This window comes from Lampetra fluviatilis, chromosome 3 (assembly GCF_964198595.1).
Source record: "Lampetra fluviatilis chromosome 3, kcLamFluv1.1, whole genome shotgun sequence".
NCBI lineage: Eukaryota > Metazoa > Chordata > Hyperoartia > Petromyzontiformes > Petromyzontidae > Lampetra > Lampetra fluviatilis.
In genome coordinates this window covers 18,641,005-18,667,823 of record NC_136277.1, presented here as the reverse complement: position 1 = coordinate 18,667,823, position 26,819 = coordinate 18,641,005, and the positions used below count along the sequence as shown (strand labels likewise).

The following is a 26,819-nucleotide window of genomic DNA, read 5'->3' as shown; positions in this document are numbered from 1 at the left end:
TGTACTACCATCAGTACAACCAGAACCACCACTAAGATCACTGGGACCACTACTCGGAACACTGGGCGTACCACTAATATCTCTCAGTCCACTGGGACCAAGAGACCACCAGGACTTCACGGCCTACCATGCACACCAGTTAGATGACCAAACGGTTGGATTCTCACTTACTCATGTATTTATCCACACATGGTCTTACTCACGTATATACGAATGCTTATTTTACACGGGAATCGCCCATAGAAGAAACGTGATTCCTGCGGGAATCGCCCACCTCGAAATGAAGCCTGATTTGTGGTATGGCAAAACATACTTTCCACTGGTTTGCAACTTTAAAAATGTCACGTAAAAAGAAAAAAAGCATAGACCTGGAAATAATGACATGCTAAGAAATGTATTTGATCTATAGTATTCCTTACCTCATTCTCACAATGTTTAACATTGCCAAATCTTTACAATGTGTGTATGTGTTGTATATCTCTGTATTTTGACACTGTACAAAATCAAGTTGTATATAATGTTGGCAGATTGCCAATAATATTTTAGAGCTCCGGTCTTCTTTGCACATACTGTATTACTTTTTATTGAATGGTGAGCGGAGTGACGTTTGCTAAAAAAAATATCTATGTGTTCATCATCAGCTCTGTGGGCATTTTGTAAATCATTCAAATGAGTCGGCTTCATATATAACATTTAATCATCACCACTGCCTCACACTGTATTTAACACATTGATTTTAAAGCATATTCAACGAGAGCACCTGAACTTATGCTGGTCTACCAACCGACATCAAGCAAAGGGTGCTTTAGTGCCCAAATATTTACAGCACTCAAGTGACTTCTAACGAGGTAATCGAAACTCTGACCTGCCACTCCCAGAGCCACAATTCAAGTGGCTTTGCTGGCCAAAAAAACCATATTAAATAGAAAATAAAATATTATCGTACTTATCCATGCTGTCAGTAATACAGGTACCACATTGGCATATCACATGATGCTCTTCCAGGATAAAGGACAAAAGGGCAACTGAGATCATAAACATTGAGTACTAAGATCTTATTTTGAATGAAAAGAGACAAAAAAAATCACAAAGGGTCATTGGTCATATCACATTTTATCTGATTCTTCCCATATTAAGTCAGCATAACAAAAAGAGAAAAACAGGTTGGCTGAGTTTGATGGACTCGGACATTTGGAAAGGTTATGAGAGAAAGGTCCTTGGGAATCCATCAGGTGATTAAAGGGGCATATATTGAATTGACATTTAATCTCTCCAACTAATGAAACCTCATGCTTGAATTGATCTGGCCAATGCAGGCTCTTAGCATTGGCCTGTGGGACCACATCTGCTAAGGCATGACAGTCCTCTCAGGCCAAGGTGTCGTGGTTTACTGTGTATTTATACAACCTACATCTAGCACAACATCTCGGCACAAGGTGGACACACAACACTGTCCTTGTCCATTTGAGGTCGATGTAACATATCTACATTTCAGGACTCTGTACACGAAGTATTACTGCATAGATTAAACACTGATTCATACCTTGTAGACATTTGTAGCTCTAGAACACAGTTTGAAAGTACATATGACATCTGTGATAATAATAAATAATGTGAGCGTATGGAAGAAGCCACTTAATATGAATTAACAAGATGAGTGAAAATACCCACCCCCCCCCCCCTAAAAAGAAAAGAACCACAAACCAAACAAGCATACACTTATGTCCTGTTTTGCAACAGATAGATAACAGACTGACATTGAAGCCCTTATTCTGCACAATCGCCGAACTTTAGCAGACCCTGAAGCCCCAACTGAGGTTCCTTCTTCTGTGCTGAAACTGTGTGATACATTCTGTTCAGAGGGTGGTCCAGATGTCTTGCGATCCCCATTTAATTCTCTAAAACGTAATATCTTTTTTTTCGCAAGCGTTTATTTAAAACAGAAATTAATGTGTAATGGGAAGGGAAAAAAATCACCTGTCGATTAATTGAGGGGCACAATACATCTGGACCACTCTGTACACCAATACGAAATGTGCAGTGTACTTGTGTGTGTTCATGCCACCTCTCAATCACAGTAACACTCTGTGCATTGTTTATTCTACAGACACAGGTTGCTCCTCTAAGTAAATTGAACCTGGCACTGAAAATGTATTTATATAATGATCTGAAAAGGACATAACCCAATAGGAAATGCGAATATTTATTTTATTTTATGCAGCCAGTTATCATTGTGCAGAGACGATATTTTGGCAATAAAGTGGCAATTCACCTGAGCACCTCAAGTGTCTGTCCAACGTACAGCGCTTGAAAGTATGCCATTCAAGGCAGTGTACTCAGCTTCCATGTCAGTGACACGAGTCTTTGTCAGCCTTCAGGCAGGGTTGGCGCAAGGCCAATATGAACGTTTCTCTATTGGGATCTTTGGCATTAAAGAGCAGCCCTCTGAGATTTCAGACTTCAAAAAATGTGAGCGACATTACCATTATCCTTGTTTCTAACATTAAGTCAAAGAACACCACAAAGCCTACATAAGGCCAAAAAAAAAATTCAGTAGTGGCCACTCCAGAAGCCCTTATCCCCCATATGCATCACTTGGGGTCCTCTCTACTCTCTTATTCACAAATTGAGCCCTGCTTCTCCAATTAGTAGCCTAGACAGCTCCTCTCTGCCTTCTACTCAGCCTAACAGGTACTCTTGATCCGTTGGCGGTACAGAAGATGAAAGAGAACAGATGTACTTAAACATCCACCCTACCTTTTTGAGCAGCTGATATAAATTCTAATTCGGCAGGATGATGTCTTTTTTTTATCAAGCAAACCGAATCCCACCGTAAAACCCATACGCGTGAGGTATTTTAGAGAACCAGGGGATCAGTCCGAAAATAAACTTGAGGAAAACATGCCTCAGGTCACAGCAGATCCGTCAAGTAAAATGTGGCCGTATAGGGTTTTAATTTTAAGTCTGATAACTCAATGGTATGTTCTTTTTTTATACCAGCTGGTAAGCTGCGAGTAGCAAAGTGCATAATTGTTTTTACTCTGACATAATTAACTTCATGCAACTTCAGTTAACTTTGTTGCATTTAATTTCGCTGATAAAGAAAAATCGTCATTGTATTGTTTTACCTTGAATTGTCTTTGAATCACCCAGCCAAATTATTAAGGCATTGAACAGCTGCTCTAAGTGGTACAGGGGGTATTTAAATATACATGGAGTGTTTTTTTTTCACGTACCAATTTAAGAAGTGGAACTGTAGTATTTAATGGAAAATTATGCAAAGAAGCTCCGCTCTCAAAAGTTATCCGACAAAATTATTTAATAATGTGCTTCACGTTACAGTTAATTGCTTTAGTTTCAAGACGCATCGTGTATAATTGATGTAACTGGTTGTTTTTTACATTTACTGTCCTCTTCCAGATTTTACTGTATTCTACAGTTGTTATTTTATACATTTACAAGGATATAATTGTATTATTAAACAATATAATTTGTAAGGCAGCAATACAAATGTGGATTGCTCTAAGATTTGTTTTAAAATATGGAACAAAATATTGCAGAGGGGAACTTTATAGAATCTTCTAGTTACAATAAGTCGCATAAAATCTTTAAAAAAATCGAACAGTTTTGCAGATTGTGTAACTGTTACTAGTCTGCTTACATTACCATTAATAGTCAGAAACAAATGAATCTGTAAATGTTCATATAAACGGTAGCAATTATATTTGTATTACATTACAATTACAGCCAGTAGTATGCTGTAATTTAAGTTTTAAATTACAAATGCATACTATTGTAATAGATCAATGCTATCAATGTATTGTTTGTAGTCATCATAACGCGATTTATTGGTGGATCGTAGTAGATTGTGTTTGTGGTAGTTGGTTTTTGGAGGGAACTGTAATTACGTTTTCACCTCATTAGCATGGTACATTTTTCCACCTATTGGGTAGAAACTTCGACAACCCCCACGGACCAGCATGGCGAAGTATGGTCACATTTCGCCCCAATGTATATTGAGCCTAAACCAGTCTCCAGTTCCCAACAGAAGAAAATAATATGTCTGTGTGTGCACCTCCGGAGACGCACACACACATAGACACGTGTAGTAAAGAAAAGCTAGCTCCAATGTGTCTGAGGAAGAAATGTTTAATCAATGTATAGTTCCTGCCATGGCGTATTGATCCGAAACATGGACAATGACAAAGAAAATAGAACACAAACTGAAATGTGAGCAAAGAAGAATGGAGTGGTGCCTGCTGACCATTAAACTGAAATGCAGAAAGAAAACACACGGATCAGATAACACGATTAAATCAGATACATCACGGTGACTGTTGAAAAAGAAGTTAGTGGGTTTCTGCAGGAGGCTAGACCGGATAATGGCTGATAGACGACACTGGTGGTGACATGGCCACCAGAGGAGGGATTGTGATCGACGGCTTGATCGCCGCAAAGATGATGCGGTGAAATCAACTCACCAGTGGAAATGAGATGGATTGTAGATTCGCGAGACTAAGGGGAGTGGCAATGACACAGGGAGGCCTTCATCCAACAGTGGATTGAACATGTCCGAGGATGAGGATCATGATTAAATCGCAGTAGGAGTCATGCCATTGTTCAATGCTCAACACATACAACTCTCACATGAGCCTGCCTAAGAATTACACAAGGGAAGCAAAATCACAACCATTAGTGAGTGTTCGGGTTTCCTAAAGGTAACATCACCTTATGGCAACTATATATAGTAGAGATGATTATATATTGGAATTTAGAAAAATGTAATTGTTGTGATTTTACAATTGTGCATACATGTTCAGGGAGTACACGTGACGTTAGTAATTAAGAGGCGTTAAAAATGGAGGGAAATTACTAAATTAGGCATCTCATAAGCAGAGCCAAATAACAATAAAAATCCACCAATAAATAGAGCGAGACAAATATAATTCAACAAACTATTGCAAACTACCGCATGTATCTTCGTGTAAAATACGTGGTGAAATTAATCGGATTTTTTCAAGAAAATATTGTTGCAATGCCAAAGCATGTTGTGACTTTACAGAAAGAACCAAAGAGTATGCTGTGGCATGTTTTATTTGGGTTTAACCAATAAGTAACCACCTCCACAACTATACATAGCCACCCAGCAAAGCTGCCTGGGAATAATGGCACCTGAAGAAACAAATCCATTTAACAGGAGTGGCTATAGATAATGTAACTTACATAGTCTGAATTTTGATTCAAAGCTTTCGTGACTGCAGGGATTCATATTCTTGGTTCTTTCGGTAAAGTCACATAGAAGGGAAATACCGAAAGAACCAAGAATTGCATAGTCTGCTCAGGAGAGTGTAAAACGTCGGTTTTCGCGACCGATATTATTCACAATAAAGGTTGTTGGGTCAGATCGCGTAAATATCAATGTGTCGTTAACCCACCACCACCCGGCACAACAAAATGTGCCAATTAGCTATTACTTCAACACATCGGTGTGATGGCGAGTAAACTCACAACATTTACAATTGAGTATTCGCTGGTGATTACAACGAAATTCATCAAGCAATTTGCCAGAATTGTGTCTTCCTGCTTCCAATCTTAAATAGAGCAATATGATGTTAATCACTCTGAGTCTATCAGGTGCAAAGATTAGAGGGGGGTTTTACTCTAATCATATAAATTACAATGGATTGTGTTAATCTCAAAATATGCTTTACATATTTACAGATGGGCTAATCACTGTGAGCTTATCTGCTCAGGAGAGTACTGCAGAATATACGAAGAGGGGGGCCAGCTCAACAAGCGTCTTGTGAATGGAATGCAGAATGCCACCTATCAGGGAACTGCAACGAGAATAAATGTATTGAAAGGAGACCCTGACTGATATTCCCACCTTTAAGATAGTTAGGTATGGGGCAATGGAATCAAAATATGCACAAAAGGCAAAATAACAGTTTAGGGTGCTTTGCGTGTATGTTTTTAAAAGGTACTACATGAAAGAAATCCTGCATGAGAAGAGAAAAATTAAGTGTTTTAGCAAAGTAAAACACTTTTGACACAAGCTGCATGACCAAAGAGTGAATATGTTCCATGGTATTGTTTAAATAGTGGGGAAATGGCTCGTTATGAAAAACTATAAAATATACATTCATTGGTAACGATACTGAAACAACATGTGTAAACTGATGGCCCTTAAATACACCCTGGTGCTTGATGGAATGATCGGTACTGTAAGCCCGTAACTAAGCGTGTAACAAATAGTCCGTGGGCCCAGACCAAAAACATCACTTATTGGTACCACCTGAGGTGGTAAAGTCTAGTCATGATTTTTGTAATCCTCCATGTGTGTGGGACATATTCTGATATGATAACCTTTGCGGAGTGGCATCTTAGTTGTAGTTACTATGACTTTTATACCCATACCCTATGACAGGCGTCCGGAAAGACGAAATGGGTATTATTACTGAAAAATGACCCGGACCAAAGTCAAACTGGTCTTTATTGGTTTAAATACACAATGAAAACACAGGATAATAAGGAATACCATAGTGAGGTAAGAAACTACTTGAATATTATAAACATTGACATTCGCATATACTTCGTCAATGATACATGTAATCCCATTAATATCGTTAGTGATGGGTATATGTGAAGAAGGTTACATTATTGTTATCAAGCTCTGTGTGTACTTACATGGTGTTAACAAGGGTAACCAAGTCCAGAATCACCACACTGTGCATCAATGTATACGACTACTACCACAGTAATACTATCAGAATAACCACCCTGTGTCACTCCTCAAACTGCTCGTCTATCTCGTCATCTGACTCCGAGTTCAAAGTCAGGTTCTGGATCATCCTGCAGTTTTTGATTACTACAGATCTGTAACCTGCACATGTCTGTGCATGTCAATCCATTTGACAGGCACGTACAGCTTGGCATTTTGCATGAACGCACACACTTGCATGCGAGCAGTTCCAAGACCACATCTGGTGTGGGTGGGGAACGCATCCAGTAAATGGCCAGGTTGCCATCATCATCTGTCCATCCATACTCAGTAGGGCTTGGCACCACAGGGTTAGCCTGCAGACAGCACTTCCAGATTGCTGCCTGATAGTTGGCTCGTTGAACATGCGTGAAGAGACAGTCTCTACATGGTGGCAGCTGGCTGGACTCGACTTCTCCCCTTTTGGTGCAGAAGAGCTGGTAGCGCAGTTCGTTCACCTCACCAGTGCTGCTATTAGCAACATACATGCAACCAGGTGAACTGCTCAATTTTCTGGAACAGCTCATCACTCACATTCCATGACTGCCCCAGTCGACTAAAAGTCTCTTAGCAGGAAGTGTCCTTTCTCACCATCTTTAGGGCATTCAGCTTCCCTCGACTGGCGAATGCACTGACAGTGCCACAGCCTGTGAAGGCGTGTAAGCCAATTAGGCTGTCACAGATGCTGTCTCCAAGTGACCTTGCCAGTTTGCTGATATCGACAAACCGTGTGCGGTTCTGTGTCCCACATTTCTGGTAGATGGGACAGGTGATGTCCTTCTGGAAGCCAAAACAAAGCACCATGACATCAGTGTCCTCTGCTGTGATGATAACTGCCTTTGAGCCCACATTTGCTGCATGAAATGCATGCTTCTTCATGCGTGGAGTGCAACTCTGCTACTTCCTCACCCTCATCTTCTGTCGACTTGTAGCAGGTTTTCTCACAGGTCATGTACAGTACAACACCTTGCCATGCAGCATCTCTCTGTATCGTGGGAGTTTCTACTCTTCCACCGGAAACTTGATGAGACTGGTCTTGTTGGAGGGACTGCGCAGGAATTTTCTCCACTGCTGGACGTGGTGTCCCCCTGCAAGGTTCTTGTACTGGAGAGTGGTGTCTGCACCGCGGTTCAGTATCTCTGATCGAAGTCTGTCGGTTGACATCAAAAACAAAAACCTCAATCCCCTCACTCTGTGCCCCCTCGTGGAGGACCTGGGTCAAGGCTGACTCTGCCACCTGTGCAAAGGTTTTGTTGTTGCCATTCATTTTGTGGAGCAGGCTCATCCCATCAATGATGGCAGTAGATGGGGTTGGGATGTCTTCTGCAGGAGACACATTCTTTTCAAGCTCTCTGGCAAGTGCAGCATTGTTTGTTTTTCGTAGGGACCCATCAGCATGCTGCAGTGCCCATGGCAGTGGGCCCAGTGGGTGGGCAAGGACATCCTTCATATTCACCTTCCTGCTTTCAGCCACTAGGATCATGTGACTGAACAGGTTTCTATCTGCCTTCAGAACCACATCCTATGCTTTCTTTCCATGTGCTGTTTTTGTGCTGATATTGGATAATTTCTTCAGACTTTCCTTGGTCATCTTGCCCTGGAATTTGACAGATGGTGGGTCCTCAGCTAACCTTGTTTGTTTGAATACCTGGTAGGCCTCTTCTCCTATCTCAAGAGCTCTCAAGAGATCCCTGGTCACATCAGGTGGAGCCATGGTGCCAGTGGAGAGACTAACCAGATCTGTCTCATTAGGGGACATAGGATTGATCCAGTTATTATCCATAAGGTCAATAAGAGACTGGACATTTGCTTCATCTCTCTTGATCCTTGGATCCTGTAGATCTGGATTGGACAGTTTGGACCTGCCTTGACCTATCAGGTCTCTCAGCTGTCTGAAGTACATGCTTCTGTACTCAGCTGTTCAGTAATATTTGGTCACGGCTCCTGGCTTCAAGCTGAATCCCTTTGCCCCTCTAGCTGTCTGGGTGTCTTTGTTCACCATTTCTTCTATAGCTTGGTCAACAGGAATTCGGCCAAAGGGATTGGTGGAACCCAGTTGAACTGAGAAGACGCCTTCCATTAATGCCGTGTACACATCTGGGTGTGTGATGGGCAGCTGATACATCTGGGCGTAGTAGTAGGGGAGGTAGCATGCATAATTAATCCTATCATAAGCGAAGCACCATGGGATCATTGCTCGAATGCTTGGCAAGTGTAGCAACCAGTCTCCCTCTCTGGATGCTCGGATGAGCCCCAACAAGATTTCAACTATCTCCAAATAGGACGTCCAGAAGGTCGAGAGGCTGCCGTTTCCACCTCTGAGGAACTCGCGGTAGACCTCAAACAGTTCCATGATGCGTGCACATGAGCTGTTCTCGAGGACCTCCTTCCAAGAAGCTTCTGAGACATCTTTCCCAAGGTTGTCAAAGGTCCTCAGTGTCTTATCCAGGTGAACCATGTCGTTCATGTGAGTTGCTTCCAACCAGGACAGGAAATCATTCCATGTCAAAAAATATCAAAACTGGCAAACTGAACAAAAATAATTATTTTTGACTGTAGTACCTAGCCTTAACTAATAATCTAAACAGGTACATTAACAATACATTTAGGGTAAAGTTAGCACTTTAGATATATTTACTGAACAGAAATAATACAGAACCACCAGTACTTGCCTCACTTGCCAGTAAATGATCATGAGCAAACAAGCTGCTAGAAACAGAAGGAAAACAGATAGCGCAAATCTATTCCAGACTTAACTAAGTCACTGAAATTGAAGAACAAGTGTGAACAAATGCAAGAAAATGTATGAAATACATGCCTTGGGGACAAACATACATTTTGTAAATTATGTATTGTCTTAATTAACAGCAGAGGTGTTGGAATGTTTTATTTGTAACGTCCAGGCAAATAGGCGTGATTGTGATAGGTGCAAAAACTTGTTTCCTGCGAGAAAAATGAAACAGCTGCTCATTTGGAAAGGTTATCATATATTATTTTACTTCTGTTGGTGTAACAAAAAAAATGGCGCCATTGAAGTTTTGCCAGCTTGGGTGGTACCAATATCTGGTCTGGCCCAAGGACTAGAAGCCTTCATTAATCAGTGTATATAGAATCTCAAGAGGGGGGGGGGATAATTAATCCTTCGACTTGTAACGCGTTCACTAGTATAACAAGGTAGATAGCAAAATACAAATCCCTCCCCTTACCTCCTTCCCACTTCATTTACCACCATTATTTGATGTATTTATTTATTTTTTCATTATATGCCCCAGCTGTGAAACCACTTAGTTGAAAAATGTGCTTACAGGAATAAGTGTATGATATTCGTAAATATAAGAATAATATTTTACTGGTATTTTTTTTACTCCTTAAATATGAAAACTTTTCTAAGCATCACCACACTTGCAGTGTGGGCAGACAACACATATTAACCAAAATGGGATGTTTTCCAGTTTGCTTCTTACCCATAACAAATATGCAACAGAGACAAACACAATTATTATGTGAACTGAGAAACTAACTACGTTAACGTTTGCAGAATGAAGCCTGGCGATTTGGTTAGTTAATGCAGATATATTTACGAGTGCTCAGACTAATATAACTTTTAAAAAGTGGAATATATCTTCGCCGACAATCAAAAGGGATGATTAATGTCGGATGGCAGCCCTGAGTGGTGAAAAGTCCACCTTCCAAAAGGATACCCACTGTTGACTTTTTAAAATATTTTACTAACCCAGAAAAAATGTTAGACTGAAGCCACACTTGAATGGCATTTTAACTCGCAACTTTCCGCTTGCAAATTAAGTGACGTAACCACATATGGAGAGTAATGATGTAAAACGTGGACAATAATACGTTTGGATAAGCACACAATCGAATGTGGAAAATTACAATCCTGTACGTGCATTTGACAAAGCCACGCGCTTACCGAGGCCGGTGATCTTGAACTGCCGGGTCCTGCGGCGGAGCGACACGGGCCCAAACATCCACACGTCCTTGTGAATCAGGGTGGACATTCGTCCTCCATCCTTGTTGGACTCTGGTGGCTGTGCCTCATCCGTGCTGTGGGCCTTGCGGTAGAAGATGCGGTAGCCACGCACGCCGCTCATGTTGGTGGGTGGCAACCAGATGACCCACAACGAGGTCGGCTTCGTCTCCACCTTCAGCTCTGCTGGGGCCAGGGGCACTGGGGCACACACACACACACGGGAAGTTCACCCTCTTGTGGGAAAATAGCAATCCAATAAGAGAAGATTCCATAAAATCCTGTCATACATTCAAATAGAATTGAGAAGTTTTTTTTTACAATATTAATTGTAGAAATGTTTTTTTAGTATGTGCATTACAACATGTGCTATACATAATCCTACAGAAACAGACCAACTCAAACCTCTACCGTGCTACTCCACAACCACGCTGTGAACATCTATAATGGGTACAATGCATTTGATGGTTAAAATATGAGTCACAATTTTCTTTATTTAACATTGGGGTAGCCCATTATGATTCATTTTCCATTGTATAAGCGAGGCTCTGAGAAGCTGCAATTGCATAGAGTATGGTAATATATTGACTATATAGTTGTATACAATTGTACAATTATGGTCCAAATGATGATACTTCCATGCAATGGCCTACAATTGTAAATTATTATTCCGAAGGGGTCTTCACATCCAATTTACAGCACCAAGTGGGGTCGGGTGATTCTTTATTTTAAAAACATATACGGGGAAGCAATATCCACTTAGATAAATATACTCTATGTATTCCAATATCTTTCCGGAAACCCATTGTGACTAATGTCTCAGACCAAACAATTCACAGTCATATTTGATCTCTTGTGTAGCAATTGTAATTTTACAGTTTCGTGTTAATCCACTTTTTTCGTGTTCTACCCACTTTTCCCCGGTCCAACGTTTCTCTCCCTCTCTTGGAACTTTGAGCACTAGATTAAGTCGCACACTTGCCCTTAATGGACAGAATATTATTTGCAAAATGCAAACAAAACAATCAATAACTTGTCTTCATAATGTCATTGCAATGCTTACAGAAAACCCTGACAAATATGCTTGATTCCTTCTCAACTGTAACATGTGCTCATGAGAATTCATTATAATTTGTATCCCAAACAACTTAAATCTATGCAACAATACACTACTCTTTTACTTCAGCCTCTGGCTCCTGTGGACTATTATTTTGTGTCAGTCAAACAAACAATACATCTCAATCAATCTCATCACAGAGATTATAAGTCACCATAACATATGATTCAGCAAGGACTGGCAAAACATTAAATGTGTTTTTTTTCCATTTATTTTCTTATACAACAGCCTCCTGCTTGCCCCACCAAGTAGACCTGTCTAGATATTGTTTTTTATAAAAGCCATATGTCTCACTTTAATAATAAAAATGGGCCAACAGCCAATGCAGGAAATATTGTCAAAAGGTCAGGAGTTACAAAATAGCATGTGGAGGAAGACAGGGAGCGTGTCACAGGGTCAAGTGCATGAGGTATCCTATCACGTTAAATTCCGCGCACAGGTCACGCTCGCCTGGGGCTGCGCGACGCACACGGCCCACCCACCTCTGCGATTGATCGATGGTGGTGTGCGGTGCTGCATCCACTCCGAAGGCACACCGTACCCGGCAGCGCTCGCGGCCGTGATGCGCACCTTGTACACGCGGTTGGGCAGCACGCCACCGAGCACCGCCTGCGTCTCCGAGCCATTCACCTCCACGCACCGCGCCGTGTCTGTGGGGCGGCGGGCATCACGGTGTCATCGCTTTTGGTGGGCAAAGCCCAGTGGGGGGGGGGGGTTGCCCCGAATGTAATATTTCTCCAGGAGTCTACACCCTGAGATGCAACTAAGGCGGGGCAGGGGGGGGGGGGAATAGGAGTAGAAGGGGCAATATCGGGCACATATTTAGACGGCCAATATATCTCAGCACATTTTTGACGTTAAATTTGGAAATAAATAATAATTTCTGAAATTATGATTTACTATTCGCTCCTCTCTGAAATGTTTAGCTTCGTGCACCACTGCCCACAGCAACAGGCAAACCGAGAAACATAACACATAGTAAAATGAGCATATACTTATTCCCATTAATAATGGTGGAAAAGTCCAATGCACATGTTAACAAAGCAACTGAACTGTTTAGAAATTCCCTACATTTGCCTGTTGGCAGTGTATGTTAATGACCATGCTATTTTAATGAATGCTTCTTTGGCACGACTGTGTGGCCTCATGGTTCAGAGGTCTAGTGTGCTCTGCTCAAAATTAGATTACTCTCAAGTTTGAAGCCCTAAACCATACACATGACATTGTGACAGAATGTTTATAAATGTATGTTGTTTGCTTGGTGAAGATGTTAAAGGTCATTAAACAAAATTGGCAAATGTACTGGGGTTGTAGTATCATATTCCTCTAACTCAGTCATTTGGATGCAGGGTTGGTGGATGAGATGACACGCAGATGTCTTTCAATTCTGCACATTATTAACACACACCGCTGGGAAAACTAAAGTCCTTATGTTCAGTCTCATTAGACCTCCCCCCCCTATGTATTCAATCCTTTGTAAGACATACATATACAAATTGGAATCTAATGACCCAAATTAGAGGCAATGTTTATGGATCACATCGAAGTGGAACTTGCATAAAATACCCACTTTAAAGGCACTGCATTGCTTGTAGATGGCAGTGAAGTAAGTAGGTTTACAACCTATTTGTTTGAAGCTTAAACATTATCGAATCATATGAATGGATTATCTCTGGTAACTTCTTTCCACTCACAGACAAAGGAATTAGACAATACGTTGGGACTCCCGTTGAGATATTCCTGAGTAAATCACTATTAGAGCATATATATTGTATACAGGTTTCAAGATAGTCATCAAAGTAAACTATGGTAGTATATTTATCAATTAATCATGTTGGATTCAATATCAAAATAAGACATAATACCTCTCCATGACTTCGATCCAGCCAGCCTCCGAAGTCTGTCCTTACAATATCTCACCACCTTTTTTTATATTTACGTGGTTTTTGCTGATCATGGAGTGGTCCTCTGAGTGCCCTCCTCCATCCTGCACAAGTTCCCCGCCCGTCGTAAACTTCCCATCATTAATTCTAGATTTCAAGCTTTCGTGACTGCAAGGATTCATATTCTTAGGTTTTTTTCGGTAAAGTCACGTAGGTAAAAAATTTAAATTAATAAAAGTAAAATAAAAAATAAAATAAAAATCACGACGTTTCGGAGGCAACACAAGCTTCCGTCTTCACCTGTGTTGCCTCCGAAACGTCGTGATTTTTATTTTATTTTTTATTTTACTTTTATTAATTTTAATTTTTTACCTACGTGACTTTACCGAAAAAACCTAAGAATATGATTCCCATCATTACATCTACACTACTGCTTCTCGTTTAACCTGGTATTCTGAACTCTCAAGGTGCTTATCCGATTCTGCCATGAGAATGCCGAGCATCCTCCTCATGCACCTATGTTCAAATGCCAGAAACTATTGTCCATTAATATGAAAATATAATCATGAATTGTTCCTTGTACACGGTCGTGACAACTTAACTGAATCTTAAACAAGCAAGAAAACATTTGAAAAATTCAGCTGTCAACATTCATGTCTAGAGGCAACAGGCAAAGGTTGCAGATTCCCCAGGGCAGGGAAACCTGCAGAACGAGGGAAGATTTTTCTGCCGCTGCTGGGCAACGACTACCTTGAGTGAGCTCAGCAACCAAGATGAGAATGAAGTATTGACCGATTGATTTAATGCCGCTGCTACTTACCAAAGACAAACCCATAACGTCTGACAAAACTGTCAAACATGCTGCAACATCAATTGCACTTTCACAATGCTTTTACGTGTAACATCATAATGCTCATCATCGTCATCGCCTTCATTAGGATGGATGACCAATTGAAATGCAACACTCCAGCAATGCATTGGATAGCTCTGAGAGTAACAATTTATTGTCATGGATCCCAGCTATTGAGCACAAATATGTATTTTTTTACGATTGGATGGTTGCACACCATTGGTATAGCTTTATAAAAATAAAAAACTTAAAAGCATTTTCTTGACATTTCTTTTAATGGCAGTAATAGTTCAGCCCTTAGGCCAGCAAAATGATGTTCTCAAGGTTGTCAAATAAAATCCTGAATAGAGCCAACTTAAATAACACTATGTAACACAATTTTTGTTACTGGGTAGTAAGTGTTATTTCGTAATTGCTTAGGCATAAAAAGTATAGAAAATGGCTATTATTCCCCACAAACTTTGCTTTTGTGACCAGGACAATGATATTTTTAAATGTACCTATTTCAATGAGAATACGGGCGAATTTGTGTCTTTTCGTTCACATTAAATCATAAAAAACAACATATGAATCAAAATTAACATGTATTTATACTAATGTAATACAAAAATGGCTACAAAAGATTTAGAAGTGAGTAGTTTTTCGAGATTTACGATTATACTGTAAATCCCTTTCACGAATCAGCCCCCAAATGTAGTCTCCCATCATGTTCTCGTTATACTGTCCTTGGTAGCGGCGTTCAAAGTCCAGTATATCCTGGTGGAAGCGCTCGCCTTGCTCCTCCGAGTATTCTCCCATGTTCTCCTTGAATTTATCAAGATGAGCATCAAGGATATGGACTTTGAGGGACATCCTACAGCCCATTGTGTCGTAGTTCTTCACCAGAGTCTCAACCAGCTCCACATAGTTTTCGACCTTGTGATTGCCCAGGAAGCCACGAACCACTGCGACAAAGCTGTTCCAAGCCGCTTTCTCCTTACTAGTGAGCTTCTTGGGGAATTCATTGCACTCCAGGATCTTCTTTATCTGTGGTCCAAAGAAGACACCGGCTTTGACCTTTGCCTCAGACAGCTTAGGGAAGAAGTATTGAAGGTACTTGAAGGCTGCTGACTCCTTATCTACAGCTCTGACAAATTGTTTCATACGGCCCAAGTTGATGTGCAGTGGTGGCATCAGCACCTTCTGGGGGTCCACCAGTGACCCCCACTTGACGTTGTTCCTCCCCACAGAGAACCCGGTCCGCTGTGGCCAGTCCCGCCTGTGGTAGTGCGCCTTGGTGTCCCTGCTGTCCCAAAGGCAAAGATAGCAGGGAAACTTGGTAAAACTGCCTTGGGTAATGCCACCATTTTGAAGTATCCGATGACCTCCCAGCCATACTCATCATACTTCAAGGCGTCCAGCAAGGTCTTGATCCTGTTGTAATCATCTTTGAGGTGTACCGAGTGAGCCAGGGAAAGAGACAGGTACTTGTTACCATTATGGAGCAGCACGGCTTTGAGGCTCCTGGATGAGCTGTCAATGAAGAGGCGCCACTCATTCTGGTTACAGGCGGGTCACATTGTGGCAGAAGCAGAGCCCATCTTGACGGGTGAAGAAGCTGCAGAAAGGATGGTGATGCTTCCTCTGATCTGCGACTTGCACACTTTCATCCAACAAGTTCCACTGCTTGAGCCTAGACAAAAAAATCTCGGCATTGGACTTTGTGAGACCAATATCTCTGATCAAGTCGTTGAGGTAATGTTGGTTGGGGTAGTATGGGTTTCTATCCTCAGCTCCACCTCTGAAATTGTAATCTGGATCTACGTCTTCCTCACTCTCTGACTTGCTGCTCTCTTCTAAAGATGGCTGCTCTCTCTCTGGAGGAGTGGGTACGGGGAGCTTATGGCAGGATGAAGGAAGGTCCGGATACGAGATAGCAGGTGTATTCTTGCCAATCCGACGTTTGGAAGGGTCCACCATGCAGAAGTAACAGTTGCTTGAGTGGTCAGTGGGTTCCCGCCAAATTATTGAGATAGCAAACTTAATGGCTCTCTTTTCCCCTTTGTACCATCCGACAAAAATACATTTATTTCACCCATGACTAAGATCTGATATATGTTTTATATATTTTTTTCAATTACATTGAAAATTGTAAAACATTTTAAAATTAAAAACTTAGGCAGCTGGAACTAAACTGAACTGGCTTAAGGCCCCTGTATCTATACTATTATTTATATTACTGGAAAGTTCTAGAATGTTTTAGAAGTTACTCCACGTTTACCCAGCACTGAATCTATCTGGAATGTTCTGGAAAATAGGTAAATTTCAAAATATCACTGTCCTGGTCACAAAAGCAACATTTGTGGGGAATAATAGCCATTTTCTGTACTTTTGAGGCATAGGCAATTCGGAAATAACACTTACTACCCAGGAACAAAACATAAATTTGTTACACAGTGCAATCAGTACAGCATCATCAGCCACTTTAGAGTCATCATAATTTCCATCTTCGTTCAATAGTGAACGGTTCATAGTTTAAAGTTATTCATAATAATACCGTCAATATCGGCACTCTGCAGTACTCATTACCAGTCAGTGCCATTCTCCTGGTTCAACATCCGGTGTTACAATGAAACAACATTGAGGAATTGCATATACAGTATACGTACGTTCATGAATATCTTACAAGCATTACTACGTAAAAGTGTGTGCTGTGCGATTCGCTTAATTCCCACGCCATTCGTTACAACACGCGATGTTAACTATTGAATTGTTCTGCACCAGTATTGTTTACCACAAATTTATGATATCTCATGCTGTATCCCTCAAGATAATTAAATAGCGTTTCACTTACACGTGTGTAGTTATAGAAAACAGCATTAATATATGTTACAATTTTCCTTCCATGCTCATATTCAAGAAAAAAATGTTTTTAAGATTATGTTTTTTTTGTACAAATCTCATCTGGTCTATTAATATTGTGCTACATTAACTGTAAGGCACTTTGATGGTCATTAGGCCTGTCAGTAGGAAATAGTGATGGAAATTACACAATTAGCGATTATTATAAGATGGAGAAGTAATGGACATAATAATGGGTGGTACCAAGAGCAATTACAAAACACGATATTTATCATCTTTACAATGCCTATTAAACCTTCATTATCTCCAACGGGAGCAAGATCAATTGAAATGTATGTACTTTTTTTCGTAGTATTCCGATTTAAGAGTCTACGTGTTTTATATTAAAACCTCAGTAAAATTACTACTTCATGGCAAAATGGCAGAGTTATTGTTCACGTACCATAACAAAAAGTGCACAATGATGTTTTGCCTATATTGCAAAAGCCTGTTAAAATCACGCCTTATATAGTCACAGTTTTTATATAAGTCTATTGGATTTACTTCCAAGGGGTATGTTTAAATCCAGATACTACAGTATATGTCTAGTTAGCATCCAGCTGTCGATGGACAAAGTTGCCTGTGCTGCCACATCATGATCACAGCCTTCCAATTTACATGATCATCGATGTTAATCGATGGATAGTTGCAGCCATAGTCGACATGGTGACGAATATGGATGCATATAATGACATGCATGATGATGATAACGCCTTCACAACCTTTGGAAGGTTCTCAAAGGCCTCTATCCTGACAGCAGCCTGGCCCCCACTCACAAAGACCCAGAAGCATCATTGAAGCTTGCAACTTCCTTCACCATCACTGAAACCATCAAGGCATCCCTCAAACAGACAGCGACTCACCACATCCATACTCCCTTCAAGCATATTAATCACTGGCTTCACTATTGAATTCTCTGACACCATGAAGTTCATTGGCATCACTGTCGGCTCCACCTTATCATTCATTCCACAGCTATGCCAAACACATAATCAGATATTGTAATTACCACAGCAGGGTCCACCACCGGATTCACCAAATACCCTTGACTGCATCATAGGGCAGGCATTGCCACAACTATTGCAACTCCGTTAATCTTCAAATAACTCCAAGAAACTCCAACGGTTTGCAAAACAATCACGCCCACGTCATCCTTGGTGTGTGTCATCCTCGAATAGATTCCTTCATCTTCCTCCACTGGCTTCCCAATGCCTACCAGGTTCACCAACGAGGTTTTCTGACTCGGGCATCATGCCTCTACTCTCAGTTGTCCACCATATCTATCTTTGGTCCTGTGACCCTGCACTACAGCTCACGCTAGATCTATCTGCAGCAGCACAACTCACATCCTTCTCTCTATACCAAGGACCAGAAACATCACTGTGAGGCGTAGTTTCTCCGTAGCAGCCACCGCCACTTGGAACACCATCCCGCTGCAAATTCGCAGCATTCAAAATACACCTACTTTTAAGAGACACTTAAATGCCCTCCCTCTGTTGCATGGCTTTGAGCGACATTGAGCTTGGCTCCGCACCTTATTTATGCTGCGGAATGTTGTGCCTGTTATAGACTGCATTATTGTTATGGTCATGATTGATGAAGATAATTAATGATCGATGATGGAAATTTCGAGAAATAAAGAAAGTGAAAGATGAAAATAACAATGGCATTTTTAACTCGACGACTGCCTCCATCACCACCAATGCACACTATGAGGCGTTAGTTAATCCTATTATCTGCAATAACCATGGATAATCATGGACAAGATGAATGATTTTAATCCAGATCAGATGAAAACTTACCCAGTATTTGTTCGCGACTTGCTTTATATAATTCATTGCAATTCATAGTAGTTTTACCATCCTTATTCACAAAAATATTTTTTTTGTTTCATTACCAATTATATGATAATTGTGCTTTTAACAGTTAGGTCATCTACAAAAAAAAACATCATTTTAGAGCATCAGTGAAGCATTACATTTGTAAAGAACCGCTCTGAATGTGACTCGAAAAGTTTTTTGTGGAGTCACTCTAAAAGACTCCTCTTCCTCAACACGTGTATTCATATGCCAATGGCTGATCCACAACATGAGAGTCTTCTTATATATCTACACATTGAATATCCTGCATAGGCTGAAAGCAGGGAAAACCCACACTCCCTTAATTTCTTTCATTATATAACCATTGATTATCTTCCCACTTTGATATCATTATTTATTCATGGCCAATAGCCAATTTTTTAATCCAGAATCTAACCAATGTGTGCTCAGTGATTAGATACAGGCTTTAGCTACAAACCATCTAGCCATCACCATATGTTGTAGCATACATTTGTTTCCACTTTTATATTTTCTCCACATATTTATAACAGGCTTCCCTAAAATAACAAATTAAGCAAATGTAAGTACTGTGATAACAATGTCGGATAACATTTTTTTTAAATACATGGTATTGCAAGTATACGATTTTAGCAATGTCAGAATTGTAAAATGTAATACAATCTCTCTGAATAAAGAATATTGCCTTTAGAATTGTCAATAAAGGAATTTTTAAAATAAATGGTTTATTGCAACACAACATTTACGATGCTGGCCTCTTAATTGTTTTCAATTGTAAACAACATGACAGCCACTTAATAATACCACCCAACATTGCTTTAGAAAAGCCCTTTACACACATGTGTCAAATTTAATTAAATGTTATAGGTTAGGGTTAGCCTAAAATGTTATTTCAGATTTCTGCAAAAAAAAAACAAGAGCTCGCTGCAAAAATGCTCTGGGCTAGCACTTTATTTAAATATGTTCATAACGTTTTATTAAAAGACATTTGTTAGACAATAATATTGTGTAAATGTTTATGGATACAAATAGAGAAAGGTACCAACACCTTCAGGACAAATGAACATAATATACTGGAACACTATAATCATACCCATAATTCATTGGGTCAGGATAACAAAAATACAATTTTAATTCTAAACAGAAAAATGTATAAATCTGTCTTGTAATCCTGAGGTTAAACAATAATTTGCTGTTAAAGGGACTGTATCTCATTTATCATTTGCGGCCCAGGTCAGACACTGGTACTCTCATTCGTGACTCTGTTAGTTACCCTCTACAATGAGCTTAATTAATCTTCACTTTAATTGTCGCAAGCTTTTAGTCGGCCAATACGGTATTTCTGGGTAAATCCTCATATGACGACTCTACACACATATTCGGCAGTTGTAGATGTATATAATGGAGAGTAATTAGATATTTTAAAGACGCACAGAGTTCTACTTCTTACCTATAGATAATGCTTTGAATTACGCTTCAGTTTCGGTTGGTGAGACTATACGTTTTCTTCTTTTAAACAGCAGCTGCTACATTTTAAAGAGCAATGCAAATTTGTTTGGTTTGGAATCATTAATATAGTTATATAATGAATATTTTGTAGATAACTTTTTAGGAGGATTGTTTAAAGAAAAATAATTAAAGTCACTTTTTTATTATAACCGTTTTCATTTCTAAAACATCTAAATACAGCGGTGTCTTTTCTCCGTAAAACAAGGGGTGGATGAGGAACCATCATAATGGGGAAGGTGAAATTATGGGAGTGGGATGATTATACATTGTCATTTTGACATTTCATTTTAGATTTTAGCTACCATTAAGAGACGAGGAAGAGGGCAGCAATTTTTGAGAGAGAGAGACAATAAACAATACAATGTGCAATCAGTTCAACATCCACATTGAATCGGACCCAATTTTGGTGAATTCCATCTGAATGGGTTATTTAACTAGTCATGCATAGGATGAGATGATTAATGTGTAGCCAATTTTACAAAACTATAAACATATAAAATAAAGTAACAGTTACAATATACATATATTTGTAATGATAAATTATCCATTGTTTTTGAGAATTATGGTAAAATATATGCATGAACATACAAAGGTGTTTCTGTCCATATACATTTTCTAATACTGTATTTGTCTTTTCGCCTATGTGCCTTCTGAACTAATTATATACAGCACTTTTTCCTTAAGCAAGCCAACTGAGCTTATTTAAACCCTCTGGTTCACATTGCCAGTCAGGCTTGTTAAACAAATATATTCTACCTACGTGACTTTACCAAAAGAACCAAAGAATATAGATTCCTGCAGTCACGAACGCTTCAAAGCAAGAATAAATGCTAGCGAGTTACCAGCTGATAAAGGCATTAAAGGAAGAAAAAAATCTTTTCAGCATTAAAAGATTCACACATTCAAGAATGCCATAACCACAAACTAATAATAACGAATGTAACATTGCCCGTAATCTTTAGATGTTGCCAGAGGTGAATGATTATCGTCCCGACCTTGGGAGATGCAAACTACTGCACTGTCAGACCACCTGGTTACAATGATTTCAAGTGGTTGTAAAACACATATCAGATATCGTAATGAATGCCCAGTCATTTTTAATTCTTCTCCGTTACATTTTATATACACACGTTTTTTTTTAAACCAATTTTCAGACAAGTATCAAACCTGCAACATTTGGCTTCCACGTTCTAGGTCGAACGTGCCCGTCGTCTATGTAGACCGCACTGCAGTGGCCTCGGGTCACCCCGCACATACTTTAGACATTTGCTTTGACCCCCAGACATCTAAACGAACGCTATTAATATCAATTCTGAATCATAAGCAATGCTTATACGATGAACTACATCTTATAGAAGACGATGTGGAGGGTGTGAGATTGTTGGTAATGAATGTGGATGCAATGGAAATTGTCACTGGATCTGCAAGCTGTGCTTCAGCGGTCTAAATGTTTGAATGCTCAAAGCCAATAAAAATGCTTTATAAGAGTAAATGTAACTTATTGTACAATATTCACTCACTCTTGGAGATAGATAATGACTCACAGGCACAAGACACCGCAGACAAGCAGGAAGGCAGCCACGCGATAACCAGTGCTAACAATTGCTCATCCCCTGTGGTCCTCCATATATATTAAGGTGTTATCAGCAAATTAATTAGTGTTTACATGTGGGAAGAAACCGAAGCACCCGTAGAAAACCCATGAATCTGAGGTGGAAACACTCTCCCATATAGATGGAACAGGTGGAGTCCAGATTTTTGCTGTACTTCATTATCCTGGCAAGCCAGGGTATGGCAATTTCACACCCACGGTAAAGGATATTCACAACAATTGTGTGATCTTGACTTAAAGCTTTCGTGACTGCAGGAATTCATATTTTTGGGTCTTTCAGTGAAGTCACGTAGATTAGGTTTTTGTTAATGTCTTTGAACCTATCTACGTGACTTTACCGAAAGACTCAAAGAATATAATTGTGTGATCCACCAAACCTTGCTGCCTCCACAGTGCCGGCTTACAGGCATGCGCCACCACCACCCAAACATTTATGGAACGTAATCTTTGTTAACAACTGAGCTTTAACAAATAATGCAAACTCATTTCTTCTGTCATCAGCAATAAGATGAATGTCATAGAGGTCCAATTTCACAGGTTCTGGAAAACTTAGAGCCTTGGGACATGGGATACCAGGTAAGAGCAAACCGAGGAAGTCGAAGCTTCCCATCAAGCCACAAGAAGCCATCATTGGACAAGCTTTAAAACAAATTATCCTCATCTCTCTCTCTCATGGACAAACACGCGGGAGATTACGCGAGGAGACCTGCCATACTCCGCATCACGGCACGTGTGTAAGACAGCATTTAGCAATTTGTGAACGTAAAGATAGCCTTCGGATCGTTTTAAGGGCGACTTGTCTCATGTTAATTTCCATGACCCCCATCCCCGCACTTCATTATGGTGATAGCAGCCGTGCATTATTTAACACCTCACCTTGTGAAATTGTGCAACCGTACATTTATAAAAGGGAAAATAAGATGGGGTGTGAGCAACAAAAGCGCTCAAGAATATATGATGAAAACGGGGTCTCAAATGGAAAAATACAAGAAACATCAAGGTCATTTCTAACAACTGTTATTGGCAAATGCTGTGGTTGATATCCAATTGTAATTGTAGATTTAATAAAAGATATATATTTACGAAGCCTATTTACATTTAAGATTTAAAGCTTTCGTGACTGCAGGGATTCATATTCTTGGTTATTTTTTGGTAAAGTCACGTAGAAGGGAAACAATAAAATAATAATTAATATATATAAAACAATAAAATTCTCACGACGTTTCCATTGCAACACAAGCAATCATAATCAGGTGTGAAAACCACAGGTGTGAGAATTTTATTGTTTTATATTTTTATTATTTTATTGTTTCCCTTCTACGTGACTTTACCGAAAGAACCAAGAATACCTATTTTTATTTCATTTCATTCTTCTGTTGCACATTGCCAATGACCAAATAACTCTGATGCGCCCAATCTCAATCTCATATCAGAAGCTACGCAGATTTTTAGCCTGGTTAGTAGTTGAATATGTTCCTTCCTGTGATTACCCTGTGTTGTGGGATTGGACTTTAGGGTGACCTGGATGAGATGGCAGTGGAGAGGTTTATTCTTGAATCTATCTGTGTGGATTTGTTTTCCTGGTTTCCTCCGACATGCCAAATGCTCATCCTAGTATGCGATGCACTTGAAAAAGAGACTTAAAACGCAGTTAGATTTTCCTGCATCGGGTGTTTTTATTATTTCACATATAAACTTCAATAGTCTTTACATGCATGTGTTTGTGTATATGTGCATGTTTATTCCTGTGAATATATGTTCTCTTTATTTTGTTTAAAATGGAATTGAAACAACAACAAAAATTAATTAGGGACACACTTAAGCGGTTGTGCTTTCGCTAAGTTGTCCCCACCTGAAGAAGGACGCTTGTGTTGCGCCCGAAACGTCGTGATTTAATTTATTTAAATTTTTTACCTACGTGACTTTACCGAAAAAAACAAAGAGTAAAAATTAGTGTGTGCGTCTACACCTGAAAAACATTTTAAACCCGTCTCCTTTATTACACTTTTAAGGAGACGTAATGTTCCATTCCCGCTGTAACGGGTGCAGATTTAATATGAGCTCAGTATTTTTCCTGATAATTGCTCGCGGAGCAAGTTAAACATGTCCAACCAAGACAAGGGAACATGGAGATGCGGTCCCTGGCGGGTGGCTATCTCAGGCACAAATTAAAACGCTGGCTAGCATATATGACTGAATGGCATGCGGCGATAGCGTTATGTGATTTCTTGGTAAATATCTCAATTATTTCTTCCAAATAAAGATAATGTTCGTGCAGCCAGTGCGACCACACTGTTGGCATTTAAATATGTGCACCAAGGAAAATGAACATTTACGGAACATTTTACACCACCACGTATGTTTATTATTGATGTATCTGCTATTTTAAGGTCCAATCTTCGCACTAAATTAAGTATTCTTTTCATAATACATTCTTAAAACCAACAACACTATGTTAGAGAATTTTTTTAAGGTGAAATTTTTGTTTTGTTGTGCATTATAGATAAAAAAAATTATCAAAGCATATTTTTCATAGTCAAAGGCACTGCAATTACCGATGTTTTTTGTTGCTGTAAGACCTTTAAAAATGCTTACCCAGCAACACAGAATGCAGTTTATGATATAATAGGTGCCACTGAAATGGGTGAAAAAAAACATCTTCTGAAAGCGAATGGAATGGTGGATTGAATGCAATTCTCTTAATGCTTGCTTTCCCCTTTGTTATTCCATAGTTCAATTAGCCCACTCAGTGCACCTGAAACCTTTTAGTGTTTTGTATGGCGCAGCAGCAATTAGCGTGTGTCGGCCGAAGGTCAATGCCGTAGCAAGCGCTGCCGCACGTAACACAAGCTTTCCTAATTAACTTTCGCTCAGAATTTCATCAGCCATTCAGCAGGCCTCCCTTTTTGTATTCCACATTCATTCTTCAAAAGTAATTGGCCCAACACATTTTATATGGACTCCGCGAACAACTATTGATGCCGAAGGCCAGATATCTGTGAAGTTAATAATTATTTCTTTATTTGGCACATGGACATGTCACTTAAAAATGTGCATAGCCATGAGAGAAATATTATCCTCTCGTTATGATAAACTTCAAGAATGACTAGGTACCATTTATTATCTTACAAATATGCACTAAACAATATATTTCTTCATGACATACAAATATATGTTTTGAAGATAATAATCATTTACATGTGTAGAGAAGTTCCGACGGACGTACTCGGAGACGGAGGTAAGTTATGGGCTTTCGCCAGGGTTTATTAAAGCTTAACAATAACACACAAGGGTACACAACTCCCAGGGGCTAGGGGTTCTACTCTGAGTCCGGGTCCCTGCCGGCTAGCTCCAGTCTCTCTCTCTCGTGTCGGATCGTGGCCTCTGCCGACTCCACCGACCGGAGAGAGAAGCACCTCTACGGCTACCACCGGCTTCTCCCCAGACTCACTATTCAATCCCTCTCTCTACCCCTGGTTCCCTCTTCACCCTTCTTACTCTACCCGTTCCCACAGTGACCCCGCTTACGTCACGGGGTATCCCTTAAGTACCCTAGGAGACGTGACGTCATCGCACTGAACGGCACACCTGACGTCACGTCCCCATTTTACTCCTCTACACATGTTTAAGGCATCCTTAAAAAATTGATCTCAGAGAGCCATGCATGTAAAGGAGGGAAATAAGTGGGAAGTAACTAGGGACAGAAAGGCTAAAGGGACAAGTTTGAGAACGAGAGAGAGAGAGAGGGAATGACATTTTAAATAGGTGGGGTCTTCAACCTGGACTTAAAAGTCTCCATCGACTGTGAGTTCCTGACCTCCAAGGGCAGGGAATTGCAGAGCCTGTGTGCCGTGTGGACAGAAGCCCCGTGGTCAGCTCGGGTTCGAAGCCTGGGGCACGTTTATGCTGATTAGGGCACAATAGTTTGACGTTTTGACTTTCGAACACCAGACTGAAGGGACAGCAGGTGGGGGGAGCCAATGACATTGGTTTTATCACCGTTAAGTTGAAGAAAATTAGGTTACAACTAAGAGTGACGATGATAAAAAAAAAGTAGGACCAAGCATAGATTCCCGAGGGAAGCCGTATACAACCCGACTATCAGAAAATCTAAAACTGCCCAAAGTGACATTTTGCACACGGAACCATTGTAAGGCGGAGCCTGAGATTTCCATCATGAGTTCCAACCACTCGAATAAAATGCTGTGATCAATTGTATCAAAAACTGTGCTAAGATCAAGCAGAACGAGAATGCTTGGAAAAATTTTTGTCTGCAGATGTTGGTCAATCATTGGCAACCCTGATCAGAGCTTTCTGGGTGCTGTATACAGGTAAAAAACCTGAATAAAAAGGACAAATGGTGAAGAAACCGTGTGGCCACTGCA

At 40.1% G+C, this 26,819-nt stretch overlaps 1 protein-coding gene across 1 annotated transcript in view; it reads right to left on the bottom strand.

Moving 5' to 3' along the window:
• LOC144953806 (immunoglobulin superfamily DCC subclass member 4-like) overlaps window positions 1-26,819 on the bottom strand; it is a 336,924-nt gene that overhangs the window by 90,568 nt on the left and 219,537 nt on the right. Inside the window, exons 11-12 of the mRNA XM_078884448.1 lie at window positions 12,345-12,512; window positions 10,689-10,946 (exon numbers count right to left, since the gene is read on the bottom strand). Of these exons, the coding sequence (XP_078740574.1) occupies window positions 10,689-10,946; window positions 12,345-12,512 (426 nt within the window). The remainder of the gene's footprint in view (window positions 1-10,688; window positions 10,947-12,344; window positions 12,513-26,819) is intronic.